At 41.1% G+C, this 18,860-nt stretch overlaps 1 protein-coding gene across 1 annotated transcript in view; it reads left to right on the forward strand.

The window, feature by feature from the left end:
• The window catches only part of CORIN (corin, serine peptidase), a 235,634-nt gene that overhangs the window by 20,085 nt on the left and 196,689 nt on the right, over positions 1 to 18,860 (forward strand). The window contains exon 2 of the mRNA XM_088020863.1: positions 15,911 to 16,055. Coding sequence (XP_087876989.1) covers positions 15,911 to 16,055 — 145 coding nt within the window. The remainder of the gene's footprint in view (positions 1 to 15,910; positions 16,056 to 18,860) is intronic.

The raw sequence follows: 18,860 nt of genomic DNA on the forward strand, positions 1-18,860 counted from the left end.
GAAGGGTAGAGAATAGAAAATTTATGTATTTAAAGATCCCAGGTAATTGAGGCTTTACTTAATTAGATCAAGGTTTTAAAGGTAATTTTGAAATGTGAGCTCCAGAAAGAAATTGAAAAATACTACAGACAGGCCATTTCTAAAACATATCTCTTACTGTCTGGCTGCGGTGAGGTAGTAATCCTCCGTTATGCCATATCTGGCCTGGGAGGAGGCATGGAAGCATAGAAATTCAGGAAAAGGTCTATTTCTTACCCCCAAAGGAGCAGCTATACTGAGGGATGGGTGGTTTTGCACCTCTGACGATGAGGGCCATGGGATCTGGTCCTTCAAAGGACTTGGGCATCTAGATTCAGTACTGTATGACTCAGGGTAAAAGCTTAGTCTGTTTTCACAGGGACAGAGCTGGTGAGTGGATAATGTGTTCTAAGCAGTTCTGAAAACCATAGAACTAGGCCAAATTAAAAAAAAAAAAGAGCTCTCTGGTCTTTTTTTTTTATTATGTTATGTTAATCACCATATATTACATCATTAGTTTTTGATATAGTGTTCCATGATTATTTGCGTATAACACCCAGTGCTCCATTCAGTACGTGCCCTCCTTAATACCCATCACCAGGCTAAACCCTCCCCCCACCCCCCCCTAGAACCCTCAGTTTGTTTCTCAGAGTCCATAGTCTCTCATGATTCGTCCCTCCCTCTGATTTCCCGCCTTCATTTTTCCCTTCCTACTATCTTCTTCTTTTTTTTTAACATATAATGTATTATTTGTTTCAGAGGTACAGGTCTGCGATTCAATAGTCTCACACAATTCACAGCGCTCACCATAGCACATACCGTCCCCAATGTCTATCACCCAGCCACCCCATCCCTCCCACCCCCCACCACTCCAGCAACCCTCAGTTTGTTTCCTGTGATTAAGAATTCCTCATATCAGTGAGATCATATGATACATGTCTTTCTATGATTGACTTATTTCACTCAGCATAATACCCTCCAGTTCCATCCATGTCATTGCAAATGGCAAGATTTCATTCCTTTTGATGGCTGCATAATATTCCATTATATATATATATATATATATATATACCACTTCTTCTTTAACTATTCTTCTGTTGATGGACATCTTGGCACTTCCCATAGTTTGGCTATTGTGGACATTGCTGCTATAAACATCGGGGTGCACGTACCCCTTCAGACCACTACATTTGTATCTTTGGGGTAAATACCCAGTGGTGCAATTGCTGGGTCATAGGGTAGCTCTAGTTTCAACTTTTTGAGGAACCTCCATACTGTTTTCCAGAGTGGCTGCACCAGCTTGCAGTCCCACCAACAGTGTAGGAGGATTCCCCTTTCTCCGCATCCCCGCCAACATCTGTCGTTTCCTGACTTGTTAATTTTAGCCATTCTGACTGGTGTGAAGTGGTATCTCATTGAGGTTTTGATTTGGATTTCCCTGATGCTGAGCGATGTTGAGTACTTTTTCATGTGTCTGTTGGCCATTTGGATGTCTTCTTTGGAAAGATGTCTGTTCATGTCTTCTGCCCATTTCTTGATTGGATCATTTGTTCTTTGGGTGTTGAGTTTGATAAGTTCTTTATAGATTTTGGATACTAGCCCTATATCTGATATGTCATTTGCAAACACTTTCTCCCATTCTGTCGGTTGTCTTTTGGTTTTGTTGACTGTTCCTTTTGCTGTGCAAAAGCTTCTTATCTTGATGAGGTCCCAAAAGTTCATTTTTGCCCTTGCATCCCTTGCCATTGGCTTTCTGTGCATTGATTTTATATCCTGCCACTTTACTGAATTCCTGTATGAGGTCTAGCAGTTTTGGGGTGGAGTCTTTTGGGTTTTCCACATAAAGTATCATATCATCTGCAAAGAGTGAGAGTTTGACTTCTTCTTTGCGGATTCGGATGCCTTTTATTTCTTTTTGTTGTCTGATTGCTGTGGCGAGGACTTCTAGTACTATGTTGAATAGCAGTGGTGATAGTGGACATCTCTGCCATGTTCCTGACCTTAGGGGGAAGCTCTCAGTTTTTCCTCATTGAGAATGATATTCGCTGTGGGTTTTTCATAGATGGCTTTTATGATATTGAGGAATGTAACCTCTATCCCTATACTTTGAAGAGTTTTGATCAAGAAAGGGTGCTGTACTTTGTCAAATGCTTTTTCTGCATCTGTTGAGAGGATCATATGGTTCTTGTTCTTTCTTTTATTAATGTATTGTATCACATTGATTGATTTGCGGATGTTGAACCAACCTCTCAGGCCAGGAATAAATCCCACTTGGTCGTGGTGAATAATCCTTTTAATGTACTGTTGGATCCTATTGGCAAGTGTTTTGGTGAGAATTTTTGCATCCATGTTCATCAGGGATATTGATCTGTAATTCTCCTTTTTGATGGGGTCTTTGTCTGGTTTTGGGATCAAGGTAATCCTGGCCTCATAAAACGAGTTTGGAAGTTTTCCTTCCATTTCTATTTTTTGGAACAGTTTCAGAATAGTATTAATTCTTCTTTAAATGTTTGGTAGAATTCCCCTGGGAAGCCATCTGGCCCTGGGCTCTTGTTTGTTAGGAGATTTTTGATTACTGCTTCATTTTCCTTAGTGGTTATAGGTCTGTTCAGGTTTTCTATTTCTTCCTGGTTCAGTTTTGGTAGTTGATACATCTCTAGGAATGCATCCATTTCTTCCAGATTATCTAATTTGCAGGCATATAGTTGCTCATAATGTGTTCTTATAATTGTTTGTATTTCTTTGGTGTTGGTTGTGATCCCTCCTCTTTCATTCATGATTTTATTTATTTGGCTCATTTCTCTTTTCTTTTTGATAAGTCTGGCCAGGGGTTTATCAATCTTATTAATTCTTTCAAAGAACCAGCTCCTAGTTTCATTGATATGTTCTACTGTTCTTTTGGTTTCTATTTCATTGATTTCTGCTCTGATCTTTATTATTTCTCTTCTTCTTCTGGGTTTAGGCTTTTTTTGCTGTTCTTTCTCCACCTCCTTTAGGTGTAGGGTTAGGTTGTGTATTTGAGACCTTTATTGTTTCTTGAGAAAGGGTTTTCCACTTTGGACTGCCTTTGCTGTATCCCAAAGATTTTGAACAGTTGTGTTTTCATTTTCATTTGTTTCCATGAATTTTTAAAATTCTTCTTTAATTTCCTGGTTGACTCATTCATTCTTTAGTAGGATGCTCTTTAGCCTCCATGTATTTGAGTTCTTTCTGACTTTCCTCTTGTGACTGAGTTCTAGTTTCAAAGCATTGTGGTCTGAAAATAGGCAGGGAATGATCCAATCTTTTGGTACCGGTTGAGACCTGATTTGTGGCCTAGGATGTGATCTATTCTGGAGAATGTTCCATGGGCACTAGAGAAGAATGTGTATTCTGTTGCTTTGGGTTGGAATGTTCTGAATATATCTGTGAAGTCCATTTGGTTCAGTGTGTCATTTAAAGTCTTTATTTCCTTGTTGATCTTTTGCTTAGATGATCTGTCCATCTCAGTGAGGGGGGGGTGTTAAAGTCCCCCACCATTATTGTATTGTTGTCAATGTGTTTCTTTGCTTTTGTTATTAATTGGCTTATATAATCGGCTGCTCCCATGTTAGGGGCGTAGATATTTACAATTATTAGATCTTCTTGTTGGATAGACCCTTTAAGTATGATATAGTGTCCTTCCTCATCTCTTATTACAGTCTTTGGTTTAAAATCTAATTTGTCTGATATAAGGATTGCCACCCCAGCTTTCTTTTGGTGTCCATTAGCACGGTAAATGGTTTTCCACCCCCTCACTTTCAATCTGGGGGTGTCTTTGGGTCTAAAATGAGTCTCTTGCAGACAGCATATCGATGGGTCTTGTTTTTTTATCCAGTCTGATAGCCTGTGTCTTTTGATTGGGGCATTTAGCCCATTTGCATTCAGGGTAACTATTGAAATATATGAATTTAGTGCCATTGTATTTCCTGTAAGGTGACTGTTACTGTATATTGTCTGTGTTCCTTTCTGGTCTATGTTACTTTTAGGCTCTCTCTTTGCTTAGAGGACCCCTTTCAAGATTTCTTGTAGGGCTGGTTTCGTGTTTGCAAATTCCTTTAGTTTTTGTTTGTCCTGGAAGCTTTTTATCTCTCCTTCTATTTTCAGTGACAGCCTAGCTGGATACAGTATTCTTGGCTGCATATTTTTCTCATTTAGTGCTCTGAATATATCATGCCAGTCCTTTCTGGCCTGCCAGGTCTCTGTGGATAGGTCTGTTGCCAATCTAATGTTTCTCCCATCGTAGGTTACAGATCTCTTGTCCTGAGCTGCTTTCAGGATTTTCTCTTTGTCTCTGAGACTCATAAGTTTTACTTATGTTGGGCTGTTGACCTATTTTTATTGATTTTGAGAGGGATTCTCTGTGCCTCCTGGATTTTGATCCCTTTTCCTTCCCCAAATTAGGAAAGTTCTCTGCTATAATTTGCTCCAATATACCTTCTGCCCCTCTCTCTCTTTCTTCTTCTTCTGGGATCCCAAGTATTCTAATATTGTTTTGTCTTATGGTAGCACTCATCTCTTGAATTCTGCCCTCGTGATCCTGTAGTTGTTTCTCTCTTTTTCTCAGCTTCTTGATTTTCCATGATTTGGTGTTCTATACCACTAATTCTCTCTTCTGCCTCATTTATCCTAGCAGTTAGAGCCTCCATTTTTGATTGCCCCTCATTAATAGCCTTTTTGATTTCGTCTTGGTTAGATTTTAGTTCTTTTATTTCTCCAGAAAGGGTTTCTCTAATATCCTCCATGCTTTTTTCAAGCCCAGCTAGTATCTTCATAATTGTCATTCTGAACTCTAGTTCCGACATCTTACTAATGTCTGTATTGATTAGGTCCCTGGCAGTCGGTACTGCCTCTTGTTCTTTTTTTGAGGTGATTTTTTCCATCTTGTCATTTTGTCCGGAGGAGAATAGATGAATGAGAGAATAAAATGCTATCAGGGTAACAACAACCCCAGAAAAATACACACTAAACAAATCAGAAGAGACCTGAAACTGGGGAAAAAGAAAGGGAAAGAATGAAAAAAGAAAAAAGAAAGAAAAAGAAAAAGATAAAAAAAACAGAATGTGATCAAATATGATCAGACTGGTGCATAGATCATTGCCACACACTAGATTTTGGGTATATTTTTTTCTGTTAGAAGAAAGTGCCTCCCAAAATTTTAAAGAAAAAAAAACTTATATATGTACAAAAATAAGGTTAAATATGATGAAGGGATGGAATATGACTGTAAAGATGAAAATCATAAAAGATTTATAAAAGGAATTGATAAGTTGGTTGAAAAATGAAAGAAGAGGAATTTAAAAAAAAAGAGAGAGAATGTGATCAGGCAGGAGACTAGAACAAAGACATACACTAGAGATTTAGGGTATATTTTGGTATGTTAGAAGAAACTTTATCCCAAAATTTTAAAGAGAGAACATCTTATATATATATATATATATATATACCAAAAATAAGATTAACTACGATGAAGGGATAGCATATGGCTCTAAAAATTAAAAATAAAAAAGATTTTTTAAAAAGGGATTGATAAGATGTTGGTTGAAAAAAGAAAAAGAAAAATTAAAAAAAAAAGAAAATTAAAAAAAATTAACTTTGAAAGACTAAAGAATCAGGGGGAAAAATAGCCATGAATTCTATGTGCAGAATTCCCCTAGTGCTGGAGTTCTGGTTGGAGTTCCGCCGTTCTCATTGATCAGTAAACTTGGTCTTGGCTTGCTGGCTGTTTGTGCTGATCTTCTGGGGGAGGGGCCTGTTGCCGTGGTTCCCAAATGTCTTCCGGGAGGCGGAATTGCCCCGCCCTTGCCCGGTGAGGCTAAGTAATGTGCTCGGGTTTTGTTCTCGGAGCTTTTGTTCCCTACAAGCTCTCCCTACAGCTTTGGAGGACCAGGGTGAAAATGGTGGCCTCCCAGTCTCCACCCGGAGGAGCTGAGAACTTGGGGCCTCGCTCCTCAGTGCACCCCCAGAGAAAAGCAGTCAATCACTCCCGTCTCCCCGGTCTCCAGCTGCACTCTGTGCTCACCCGGCCTGTGACCGAGCGTTTCTATCTCTGGCACCCGACCCCATGTGGAGTCTCCAAACCCAGCAGATCCCTGTGGTGCGCTCCCGCGCTGCTCCTCCTTAGGCAGGAAGGGGAGTCTCCCCGGATCTGCCGCTTGTTGGGTCCCTGCTGGAGGAGCCCGACTGTCACCGATCATAGTTTATGGCAACCCCGAGCTGAGAACCTGCGCCTCGGCTCCGTCTCTGCAGCCGGCTTCCCCGCTCCGATACCTGGGAGCTCTGCCGCACTCAGGCACCCCCGGTCTTTCTGTGACCCCGAGGGTCCTGAGACCACACTGTCCCAGCGAGGGTTCCACCCCCCGCTTAGCCACTGGAGCGACATCCCTCAGTGGAGCCGACTTCTAAAAGTTCTGATTTTGTGCTCCGGGGCTCTATCACTTGCCAGAAGCGGCTGACGGAGGCCCCCTCCCCCGCCGTCTATCCTCCCGAATATCACCTTGGATTCACTTCTCCGCACGTCCTGCCTTCCAGAAAGTGGTCGCTTTTCTGTTCAGAGAGTTGCTGCTATTCTTTTCTTCGATCTCCTGTTGAGTTCGTAGGTGTTCAGAATGGTTTGATCCCTATGTAGCTGAATTCCTGGGACCAGATGAAATTTAGGTCTCCTACTCCTCTGCCATCTTAACATGTTAATTTTGAGATCTCTGGTATTTCTACTGAGCTTCAGAAAAAGGAATTGAGTGACTCAGTATTCCTTTGGATTCTGCCTTTTTTGCCAATGACCCTGAATTATTTTTATGAAATTATTCACAAAGAACCTCATACTTCTCATCTGTAAATGGGTATGTTAATAGCAACCACCTTGTAGAGCTGTTTTGAGAATTAAGAGCTATTTTCTGTGCAAAATGCTGAGAGGAATGCCTGGCCCACAGCAAGTGTTCAATGGTTTTTTTTTTTGCTATATTATTACTATTTCTGTTATTATTATGACTGTAGTAATTATTCCAACATGGAGCAGCATTTTAGTCCCTGTGTTTCTAAGACATTTCTGAGAGTGGGAGGGCATATTTAGGAGAGTTTATTGATTCATTATTTTTTAAAGATTTTTTAATTTATTTTTTGACAGAGAAAGAGACAGAGAAGGAACACAAGCAAGGGGAGTGGGAGAGGGAGAAAGCAGGCTTCCTGCTGAGTAGGGAGCCTGATGTGGGGCTCCATCCCAGGACCCTGGGATCATGACCTGAGCCAAAGGCAGACACTTAATGACTGAGCCACCCAGGTGCCCTGATTCATTTTTTTTTAAAGATTTTATTTATTTATTTGACAGATAGAGACATAGTGAGAGAAGGAACACAAGCAGGGGGAGTAGGAGAGGGAGAAGCAGGCTTCCTGCCGAGCAGGGAGCCTGATGTGGAGCCTGATCCCAGGACCCTGGGACCATGACCTGAGCTGAAGACAGATGCTTAATGACTGAGCCACCCAGGCACCCCTGATTCATTACTTTTTAAAAAGATTTATTTATTTATTTTGGAGAGAGAGAGAATGCACGCGGGAGCAAGAGAGCCCAAGCATCAGTGGGGGAGGGGCAGTGGGAGAGGGAGAAAGAATCTCAAGCCGACTCCCCACTAAGCACAGAGCTGGACACCGAACTCCATCCCGGTGATCCAGCCCACATGATCACAACCAGAGCCGAAATCAAGAGTCCAATGCTCAAGTGACTGAGCCACTCAGCTGCTCTGATTTCATTATTTTAATACTTTTATGGAGTGTCTAGTAGAGTCAAGGCCATTTTTGAGTACTAGGGCTACAATGGCGAGCAAGAGCCAACATGGTCCCTGATTTCGTGGAGCCTACTGTATAGCAAGAGTAACCAATGTAATCTAATAATCACACACATACAAGTAAATTGCAACTGGGATAAAAAGCAGAATGGTGAGAACCAATCACAAGTCATGAGTTGATGTAGGAAGAGTGAGTCTTGAGTGACACAGGCTGGTTGAGAGCTGGAGGGAGGCCATTCTAGGCAGAGTGCTTGTGAGGATCTGAATGAGTAGCAGAAGGTGGCAGAAGTGTAGAGGGCGAGGCCGTGAGTGGTGTGCAGTGAGTTGAGCATAGGCAGGGCAGACCTAGAAGGGTCTCCAGATCCTGCTTTGGAAAGCAGCATCAGCATCACGTGGGAGCTGCTAAGGAATGCTCAGTCTCAGGCTCTACCTCAGACCTACTGGCTCAGCCTCTTCCCATGTGTTTCACGTGTACATTGACATCTGAGAAACATTGCCTTTGGGCCATATTAAGGAAGCTCATCTTTGTCTCTGAAGTTTCTGGAGGATTTTAAGCAGAGACACAATGTGGATATTGGAAGGGGACAAATGAGGGGGAACCAGGGAGGAGATTGCTGAAGTCTGTAGCAATGTGGGGTTTCTGATGGGATTGCAAGATGAACTTGTCCAACGATTGCCTGCATTTTAACCTTATTTTTTATTGCTTGTTCCCTATCAACTCCCAATGAAAACATTTTGGCTACTACACTGTATTAAGAAATTTTTAATTGAAAACTAAAAAGCTATAATTTACTAAATTGTAAAATTTTTCTTCGGAATTTATCTTTGTTGAAGACATATAAAAGGCACTGAACTTCCGAATAACAGGAGATAATCTGCTGTGGCCACACTGAGTTGCTGCTTTTCTGGTCAAAGGCAAACAAACAGTTACATTATTTATTATGAAAAGCCTCTTAATGGTTTTTATCTCCCTCCCATCGAAAGTAAGTATATTAAAAACCCCAACATTTCTTGGGAAATTTTTTTTGAACTTTAATTGTGAATAATTTATTCAATTGAGAATGCATATAATTATTCTGATCCTACTATACGCTAGGCACTGGTTAGTTGCCTAGGGGATAAAAATAATTTTCTGGGCACATGATGTAAGGATTTGTTGAATGAACTGAACATGTATCTTTACCTCCTGAGACTGTAGTTTAGTAGTTTTCTAATGTATGTACATGACCATGATCCAAAGTAGAAAGTAATAAATGCATAGGTCAGTTGAAATTGCTTCAACTGCAAGTGTTATTATGTTTAGATTAACAGTGATTTATCAAGAATTTATTCCTTTCTCATGTGAATGTAATCTGGGAAATAAGCAGTTCAGGGCTGATAGAGAAGATTCACAAATCCATCAGGGAGTCATGTTCCCTCTTTCTTGCTATTCAGCCACCTTCTGCATATAGTTTTTACCTCAGAGTCTAAAATGGTTGCTTGAGGGGCACCTAGGTGGCTCAGTCAGTTGAGTGTTTGACTCTTGATTTTGGCTCAGGTCATGATCTCAGGGCATGAGATCAAGCCCTGCGTCGGGCTCCGCGCTCAGCTGGGAGTCTGCTTGAGGATTCTTTCTCCCTCTGCCCCTCCCCCTGCTCGCACGCTCCCCCCCCAAGTAAATATATCTTAAAAAAAATAAAAAAAATAAAATGGTTGCTTGAGCTCTAGCCATTACACTTGTATTCCCACAAGCAGGAAAGAGGAAGGATAATACCCCTGTCTTTGAGTACACTTCCTGGAAGTCACATTTACCACTTCTAGTTTCATCTCATGAGCAAGAACTCAGCCACATGGCCTCACGTAGCTGCAAGAGAGGCTGAGAAATGTTGTCTTTATTCTAAGTTGCCATTAAATATTGGCCGAACCAAATTTTAGGATTCTGTTTCTAAGATCAAAGGAAAAGAATAGATGCTAACAGCCGATCAGGCTCTGCCACCGACCAGAAATTCAGATGAGGCAGAGGGAGATTACTTGTGTCTAGATGATCAAGGGAGGCTTTCTGAATGGGGTTAAATATGAATTACTTCTCTAAGGATTTGGACTTAGGCAGGTAGATGTGGGAAAATAGTCTGGAATTATGATTTCCAAACTGTGAGCTGAGGTAACCCAAAACTGCAGTGATGCACAGAGGCTCTGCTAGTTATTTTTAATTTTTGAGAGGAATCCAGTGATACTCAACATTTGTTGGTTACCAAATGAAATACTAGGTTGAGGTAGTTCAGTGTCAACATTAGATTGTGCTGTATTCCTTTTGATGTTGTCCTGTTTCCATAAGGCTGAGTGCTTGGTGGTTGTTGTGTAAAAAGTTGTACCATGGAAAAATCCATGTGGAACAAGGCAATGAATGGTGGATTCCCAATCTGATTCCAAGATTTGAAGTATTGTGCACTGTCCAATAGATGCACGTTACATTAGTAAGTAATTGTCATTACTTAAGAATAACATAAAAATTCTGTTGTATTTTTTCAAATATCTACTAAGTTTTTAGGATACAAATTCTGATAAAATAATTGGACCAAGAGACTTAATAAGTGGAATTGTTAGGCATTTCTTTTGGTTTAGGCCACTGAAAAAAATTACATGGACACCTAGTGCCCTGAACCAAGAATGTCTGGGAATCACTGATTTAGGGGGTTCATTAAATAACAAAGCCACTTTGTTTCATGTTCTTAACAAAGGTGGTATTTAAAAAATTTTGTCTGTAATCAAATCCACTAAAATTTACTTTTTTTTTTTTTTTAAAGATTTTATTTATTTGACAGAGACACAGCGAGAGAGGGAACACAAGCGGGGGGAGTGGGAAAGGGAGAAGCAGACTTCCCGTGGAGCAGGGAGCCCGATGCAGGGCTCGATCCCAGGACCCTGGGATCATGACCTCAGCCGAAGGCAGACGCTTAATGACTGAGCCACCCAGGTGCCCCTAAAATTTACTTCTTAAATCACAAAATTTTCTAGCTGACTTCAAAGCTTGTAATAGGAACTGTGAGTATGGATTTGTACTAATAGTCCTAGTAAAAGCTGATTTTATTAATTTTAGTATATTTTTTCTGAAAGGGAAATATTTTTACTTTTTTACCAAATACATTTTCAATTTCATGATTTAGGAATGGACTTTGTAAGGCATTTACAATTTAAAAAGAAGTAGTAATTTGCATAATGATGCACAGAGCAATTTTTGTTTAGGTAATTTAATTCATTTATTTATTCAACAGGTATTAATCCACTTCTGATTGTGTTCAGGTGCTACTCTAGATGCCAGGTGTACACTGATGAGCAAAGGGAGGTATTTTCATTTAAAGAGAGAGTCACAACTGAGTTAAAATTATTTTTGTTATGATTACAGAAGCAGGTATTTCTTTGTTCTAAAGCAGTTTTGCCATTTGCAGCTGGGGAAGTATTCCCAAGACTCTACTATGTGTTAGTAAAGTCAAATGCTGCAGGAAGGCAGAACAGGATAAAGGCTAATATACCTGAAATATCAGCTATGGTCTCTGTGACCTTTGAAATCTTAATAAAATGGACTTGAAATTCTGTACACCCCTGCGAAAGTCCAAAGCCCTCCCCAGATCACTGCCAAGCTACTGGGTACATGCTTCTCATGATCATCTCTGGTTCCAGGCTCTGAATCTTCTGAATTAGTTCAGTTTGGGGATCATTTTTCATGTTGCGTCTTCTCATCATCCATTAATATACAGCCTCTTTCTCACTGTGGCTAGAGGGTGGAGAACAAATTAGGGAGTGCAAGACTGGATATAGGTAAACCATTCCAGGTGAAATATGATGGTAGTTTTTATTAGAATGTAGGATCTAGGAGGCTGGAGATTTTCGCTCTGCCTAATGATATACCCCAAGTGCCCAAACAAGTGCTCAATTACTTTTTCCTGAGATAGGGAACTCTGAAAAAAATACCAGACATGGAGATAAAGATTATTTATTTGGTTTCAGGCATGTTAGGTTTGAGGTATTTTTGTAACATCCACTGAGGAAAATGTCAAATGGCCAGTTGGATACAAGAGTCTGGAGCTCAGGGGCACGATCTAGGCTTGCTATGTAAAGATGTAAGTCACGTGTGTAGGCCTGGCAATTGATGCTATTTGTGTGGGTGATATTGCATGGAGAGTATGAATGTGAGAAAAGAACTTACAGAAAGAGAAGGAATGACAAGACAGGGAAGAGAAAGAGAAGTCAAGGAAAGACGGTGCTTGGAGCAGATGAGAGTGGCTAACTGAGAATTCCATCTCTCACATGATACAGGGCTGTCATTACAATGATGACTGAAAAATGTCTTTGGATATGGCAACATGGAGGTCGTTGGTGACCATAGCAGAAGCTCTTTTGGTGCAGTGACAGAAGTGGGTCCCAAATTGTACAAGAGTAAAAAGTAAGTGAGGAAATTTGGACATTAAATATTAACAACTCCCAGGGCATTTTGGATGAGAGAGATAGGACAGTGGCTGAAGTGTGATATAGGCTTGAGGATGGTTAAAAAAATAACTGGAGAGACCTAAACATGATAAAAAGCTGATGGCAGTGAGAGAAAGAGAGAGGGAGAGAGTTTGGATATATGATTTAATGGAGAATTAAGATGTAAAATTACTGAGAAGGGAGAAGAAGATGGAGTCTGTCACAAAAGTGGGAGGATTAATCTTAAATACGAAGAGCCTTCAATAGCTTCTGTGTTTGAACAGGAGAGAAGTGTCTATAAATGATCAGGTGTGTAGGTTTAGATTTAGGTAGATGAGGCAATTCTCATTTGATTGTTTTTTATTCTCTCTGTAAGATGGAAATTGAAGTGGGCCATCTTCTGAGAGTGAGGGCCCAATGGGAGAAGATAGTTTGAGGAGAATGGAGAAGGCTTTACATCAGCAACTGAGTAGTCCTGTTGTGTGGCTTTTTACAGCCACTTGCAACTGTCCAGGTGTAGATACAGAGAGAGCAGATCGTTGGGTTCATCTGGTGTTGGCTTTTACATGATGCAGGGGAAGAATATTCAGAGGGGTAGGCAGGTTCAGGGCATTACCAAGAGTATTGTTTCATTAATGGTCCAAAGAGTCTGAAGAAGATATGTAGGGAATTGGAAAAAGGAGAGAGCTAATAGACTGGGAGAAGATAGAGGTACCCATGGACAGCAGGTCAGAATTATGTCTGCTTCAAGTTCTCTACAATGTTTTACCTGATCCTCCAGCAAGAAAGTGTATTCCTATCTTTTAAATTCCTATGGCACTTTAGCTGTAAGTCTCATGGTGCTTAGCATTTGCTACCTTGACATATATTATTTATGGACAAATCTCTCCTACAAGACTGAATTTCTGAGGGACAGTTGGTCTGAAATCATTGTTATATCCGTCCCTGTGCTTATTATAATAGTACATGTTCAATAACTAATTGTTGAGTAAATGAAATAAGTAAGTAGATTCTCTATTGGGCTATAGTCCCACACTTGCTTATCTCCAAGTCTGAAAGGGCACCACCCACCCAATGCTAGTGTTGTAATCAATGTGCTATTGCAGATCTTATATTAAATTGTGTCAGTGTGTTGTGTTGCAAACTTGGGAGCTTCCCCAGGTAAAATTTGAAACTGGCCTCCATATATAGAGGGCAAGAAGGTACTTAAGAAAGAGGCAGACCACTTCAGATAGGTAGATGGCAGGTTTAATAAGCAAGGGAACTTACTGTGAGGCTTGCTTGGGCAAGCCTCATGAGTAGTTTTCCACACCTGCCAGCCAGAATCATAAAAGTTTATATAGAGGCTTTAACTGGGTTCCAGTCATGTGTTTTGTCCAGATGGTCTCAACAGCACATTGCTCTCTCAAGGCTGCATTCTTGAAAATGGCTCAGGCTGTGGGAACAGTGGTATATTTCAAGGACAGGGGAGGGGATGAGGAGTCTCTGATTGCCTGGGTCCAGCTCACGGGTCATATCCTTTTCATGGTCTCCTCTAACACAGTGCCATGTCTTCTTGCAGATCAAATTGTAAATTAACTCTGAATGATCTCACTTTGGCTGGTGGATTAAACCAGGTGCAGAGGCAATGGGTCAGTAAAGACATTAACCTAGGAGATCAAGCCATTCTCAAGCTAACATCATATGTTCTTTCAAATAATATGTCTCATTGGGTATTCTTAAAATTACAGAGCATATCCTTATATCACAGTGTATGTAGTGAACACTGCTTGCAATATGGGTTAGTGAACAAGAATTGATTCTGATGTAGGGGCAAGAAAGCAGAAATGGAGTATCATATATGCCTTGCAATTCAGAAGAACCTACCAAAGTTGCCTTTTTATCCGTGGGAAATTATCAAGTACTTGTTATATGCTATAAATGATCAAATACAGGACGATTCTGTTGGAACAACTTCTTGTTATGATAAAGCTCTGCCTTCAAAGGTCATTCATTTTTCAAAATTAGACATATAGTATAGGGGAAGAACCAACAAAACCTGAATAATGCATGGACTGGGGGGGATGATGGAGAAATGAAGAGTCTTGGGGTTATTGGAGTAGTAGAGTGTCTGTTAGCACAAATATGGAAATCAGGAGAAGAACTAGTTTGACGGTAGGGATAGAGAAAGAGACTAGTTTGATTTTGGACGTATTGAGTTGAGAAGAGATGCTGCTAAGCACTAGGCATTGGAAATATATGATGTAACTTGAAAGGAAGTTTGGGACTCAAGAGAGATTCAGGAGTTAGTTATGCAGAGGTTACAGTTCAAGCCCTGAAACTATCACAGGAGAAAATGCAAGGAGAGTCAGAAGTCTAAAAGAAAACCACGAGAGGGCGCCTGGGTGGCTCAGTTGGTTAAGCGACTGCCTTCGGCTCAGGTCGTGATCCTGGAGTCCCAGAATCAAGTCCCGCATCGGGCTCCCTAATCAGCGGGGAGTCTGCTTCTCCCTCTGACCCTCCCCCCTCTCATGTGCTCTCTCTCTCTCTCTCACTCTCTCTAATAAATAAAATCTTTAAAAAAAAATAAAAGAAAAGAAAACCATGAGAAACACCTTCATATGGGACTGGAAGAGTTGCTCATGAAGTGGGACTCAAATCACTTTAAAAAATGATTTTATTTATTTGAGAGAGAGAAAGAGAGAGAGAGCACAAGGGTGGAGGGAGAGGGGGAAGGAGAGGGAGAGGGAGAGGGGGAAGGAGAGGGAGAGGGAGAGGCAGACTCCCCACTGAGCAGGGAGCCTGACATGGGGCTTGAACTCAGGACCCCAGGATCATGACCTGAGCCGAAGGCAGACACTTAACTGACTGAGCCACCCAGGCGCCCCACAAATCACCTTTAATTTCATCTCAGATTCCTGTTGAAAAAGTCACTGCCCTAAGCTAGCCATTTGTAACAAATGAATTTCTGGCAAGAGACCAAACTAAAAATTAAAGTATTTAATTTAAATTAGCAAAATGTAAAGTGTTTGAAGATAAGAACTTTTATCTGAACCCTCACGATTGCATCTCATAATCCTCTCACAGATGGATAGGCTACATTGGCATCATGGAAGGTATCCTGAGGGGTTGTCAGTGTCCTGGTCGACCGGGACAGGCTCTTTTTCAGTGTTCAACTTCATTTAACCCTGCTGAATGGCTGAAAATTAATTTTATCCAGATTCATGCAGATTTGGATTAGGACTGGTGAGACAAACAGCAGTGAAGTCTGGGTAATGTCCTGTCTACACCTACTCACCAATATGTTACCACTGTACTAGGCAGTCTTTGCTTATAGCTCTGGGCCATGGTAACTTGTAGCTCTTTGGAATACTACCAAATTGGCAAATATGTCAAAAAAATCAAGGTGGAATCCCATTAAAAGTTCATGTATTCCTGAAAAAGATTTCAGAAATAGATGATTTTCTCTGCCCTGAATGCAGTTGTACAGTTATTTGTTCATTTATTGGCGTGATTCAGCGACTAAGTTCAGTTTCACGCTCTAAAGGACGCGCACCAGAATCTCTCAGGAATGCTGTTGTTCTGAATGGACGGCTGTACTCTAAAATTCCATACTGTGTATTGAGTTGCTTTGTAATATGAAAACCATGTTTCCCATCTCCCTTTTACTTTAGGTCTTGGGAGCTGTTGACAGTACCATGGGTGATGGCTGCTCTCAGAAGCTGGCAACTGCTAATATTCTCCGCTTCCTGTTGCTGGTCTTGATTCCATGTATCTGTGCACTCATTGTCCTGCTGGTGATCCTGCTTTCCTTTGTTGGTGAGTGACGCCGCTATGAAAGAAAAATGAAGTCAAAATTAAAGTGAGCCCAACAGTGATTTCCGTTTAGTACTCACTTAACCTAAAGCATCAACTTGACGAGAGGGTTATCTGTTGACTATCTCACGCAGATCTGGAGTTTCAGCCACCGAATTCATTCTACTAGTTATTCCTATTAATAGAAAGTGATGAAGTAATTGATGCAAAGCATTTAAGGTGTGATTACCGGGTACCAGGCACTTTGAAAGTCCCTGAGCACTTAGGGATGGTTAAATCAGTCTGTCTTCCGTAGGAACTCATGGTTGAGAGGAAGAGATGATTATTACACAAGGCAACACATGTTGATGATGGAGGCATATGCAAGGTACTTTGGGGAAGTCAAAGAAGGCTTCATGAGGCATTAACATTTTAACCTTTGGAATAGTTCGTAGAAATTCAGGTAAGAAGGCAATAGCGCATGAGTTTGGCAGAGAAAACAGTAAGTGCCAAAGTATGACCCTGTGATAGATGGAGATAGACTTAGGATATTGGGTGGAATTTTGGCAGTGGGAGGAAATGCAGCTGGATTGATAAAATCCAAATGACACAGGATCTTGCATGCTGCCCTAGGGAACTGGGCTTCAGCACCTAGGTTATTGGTTCTCAGACTCTATTCCACGGAACCAAGGTTCAGGGGAGGAGTTTCAAGGTTTACACAAATGCTTGTTTTGATGTTCAATTTAAAAAAAAATAAATCTTAAACACATACTCAAACTAAATATTACATACCCAGTTTTAACCAAGCAGAGACCAGCAACCAAATAATTCATGCAGATGGATTAATTCATTTGTATTTGGATCTTGCTATCTTTTTAAATAAACACTGTGTTAAAAGGTGAGCTATTGGGGGAGGAAATCCAAAATATTACCTTTGGTAGCTACCTATTGCTATGAATTAGGATTTTTTTGATCACATGCAGGCAAATGAAATAGGGAAATAAATAGCAAAATTATTCTGATCAAATTGCTTACCAACAATTTTGAATCTTTTTATTTCACCAAACTACCTATCATTTTTCTCAATGTTTGGTTTTTAATAAGTCACACGTTTACAACTCATATGGTAAATTAATCCTAATAAAATGTAGCTTGTATCTATTTGTAGATATTAGGATCTTATATTTATTTGAAAATGGTATTTATCTGCTACAACAATGCTTGAAAACCACAGCTAGGGATGGTAGTTTACCGTTGGAGGATCCTTCCAAGTGGGGAGAAATTTGATCATATTTGCATTTGCAAAAGACAGTGGACCTAGATGCTCTGCAGAGGACTGGAGACTGAAAGGGAGGAGGCTTTTTTGAGGCTCTGGCTGTGGCCTAAATAAAAGGTGATAAGGGCTTGAATTAAGGCATTTGGTACATTAAAATCAACAGAGATCAAGACTGATTGGATTTTGGTGTGAAGGAGAAGAGGGGTCAATGCTGACTGCTGGAGTTTTGGCTTAGGAATTCAGGGTGATTTTGGTGCCATCTGTTCATGCCGGAAGTAAAGGTGGAGGAGTAGGGTGCACGTAGATGGAGGGCAGGGTGGAAGTTCAGTTTGGACATGTTAACTTAGACATACTTGGGGGACAACACAACAAAATACAGTGGCATCATAGTTTAAGTGCATTTATCTTGAGTACATTCAACAGTGCAGGTAGGACCGAGAAATGAATGTAGGAATATAGGAATGTGTTGCTTTTCTAAGGAAATTTCAAGGGAAATTGTGGCTATATATGATTTTTGGCTTATGTGCTCACTTTAGAACCCAACCCCCACCGCACTGTTACTGACCTGAAGCTGGAAGGGTCCAGAAGCGAAGCTGAGAAGGGGGTCCTGACTACGAAGGTGGGAGTCTCACTGGCAGTTGAAGGAGTAGAAGTAGGTGAACTGTAAAGAGAAAGTGTACTGATGAAAAGCTGAGGGCAAAAGCCCTGGAGTGTTTAAGGGGGAAGATAAAGAAAGCGGAGGAAGCAAGAGATACAGGCAGAATAGTCAGGCAAGAAGGAAAAGAACCTGGAAATGTGGGGTTTCACAGACACCAAGAGATGAGACACACTTCAGAGGCTGATAAGAAGAAGACAGAGGGGGGCGCCTGGGGAGCTCAGTCAGTTAAGTGCCTTCGGCTCAGGTCATGATCCTGGGGTCCTGGGATCGAGTCCTGTGTGGGGATCCCTGCTCAGTGGGCAGTCTGCTTCTCCCTCTCCCTCTGCCCCTCCCCTCCATGCCCTGCACCCCGCCCCCCGCCCCGTGCACATGCTCTTTCTCTCTCTCAAATGAGTAAATAAGATCTTTAAAAAAAAAGACGGAGCAAGTGGCTTAGCCCAGGAGCCTTCAGGTGTTCTCTGGAGTTTTAGTCGATCTGCCCCCCATGTGGTGCCAGCTGTGGCCTGCTCTCAGGGTGGAAGCAGAACAAAACTGAAGCTCGTCTTTGCCACCTTTTCCTTCCAAGACTCCGCACCCTCCAGAGCTGGCCTGCTTTCGTTTCCTTTCTAGTGCCTTCAAGTACTTTTTTGTGTGGTTTGTCCAGATTTATAGTTGTTATCTCTTCAAGGGTCTGTCTGGTAGAAGCTCAGTCATACCACTGTCATTTTTAAGTCTAATTCTGGTAATAATGTATTCAGAAGCTCACACACATTGAAGATTATCTCCTTTCATTCTCAGGGTAGAATGTTAATAGAAGTTTTAAACATATTTTTAAGTATCTCAGTGCTCAGAGGCCTCTCAACAGAGAGATGCCATTAAGGCAGTGCTTTATTTTGGTTAAATCGGTTTATTTATT

This window comes from Eumetopias jubatus, unplaced genomic scaffold (assembly GCF_037043125.1).
Source record: "Eumetopias jubatus isolate StellerSeaLion01/CBP00866 unplaced genomic scaffold, mEumJub1_p1.0 scaffold_2, whole genome shotgun sequence".
NCBI classification, from domain to species: Eukaryota; Metazoa; Chordata; class Mammalia; order Carnivora; family Otariidae; genus Eumetopias; species Eumetopias jubatus.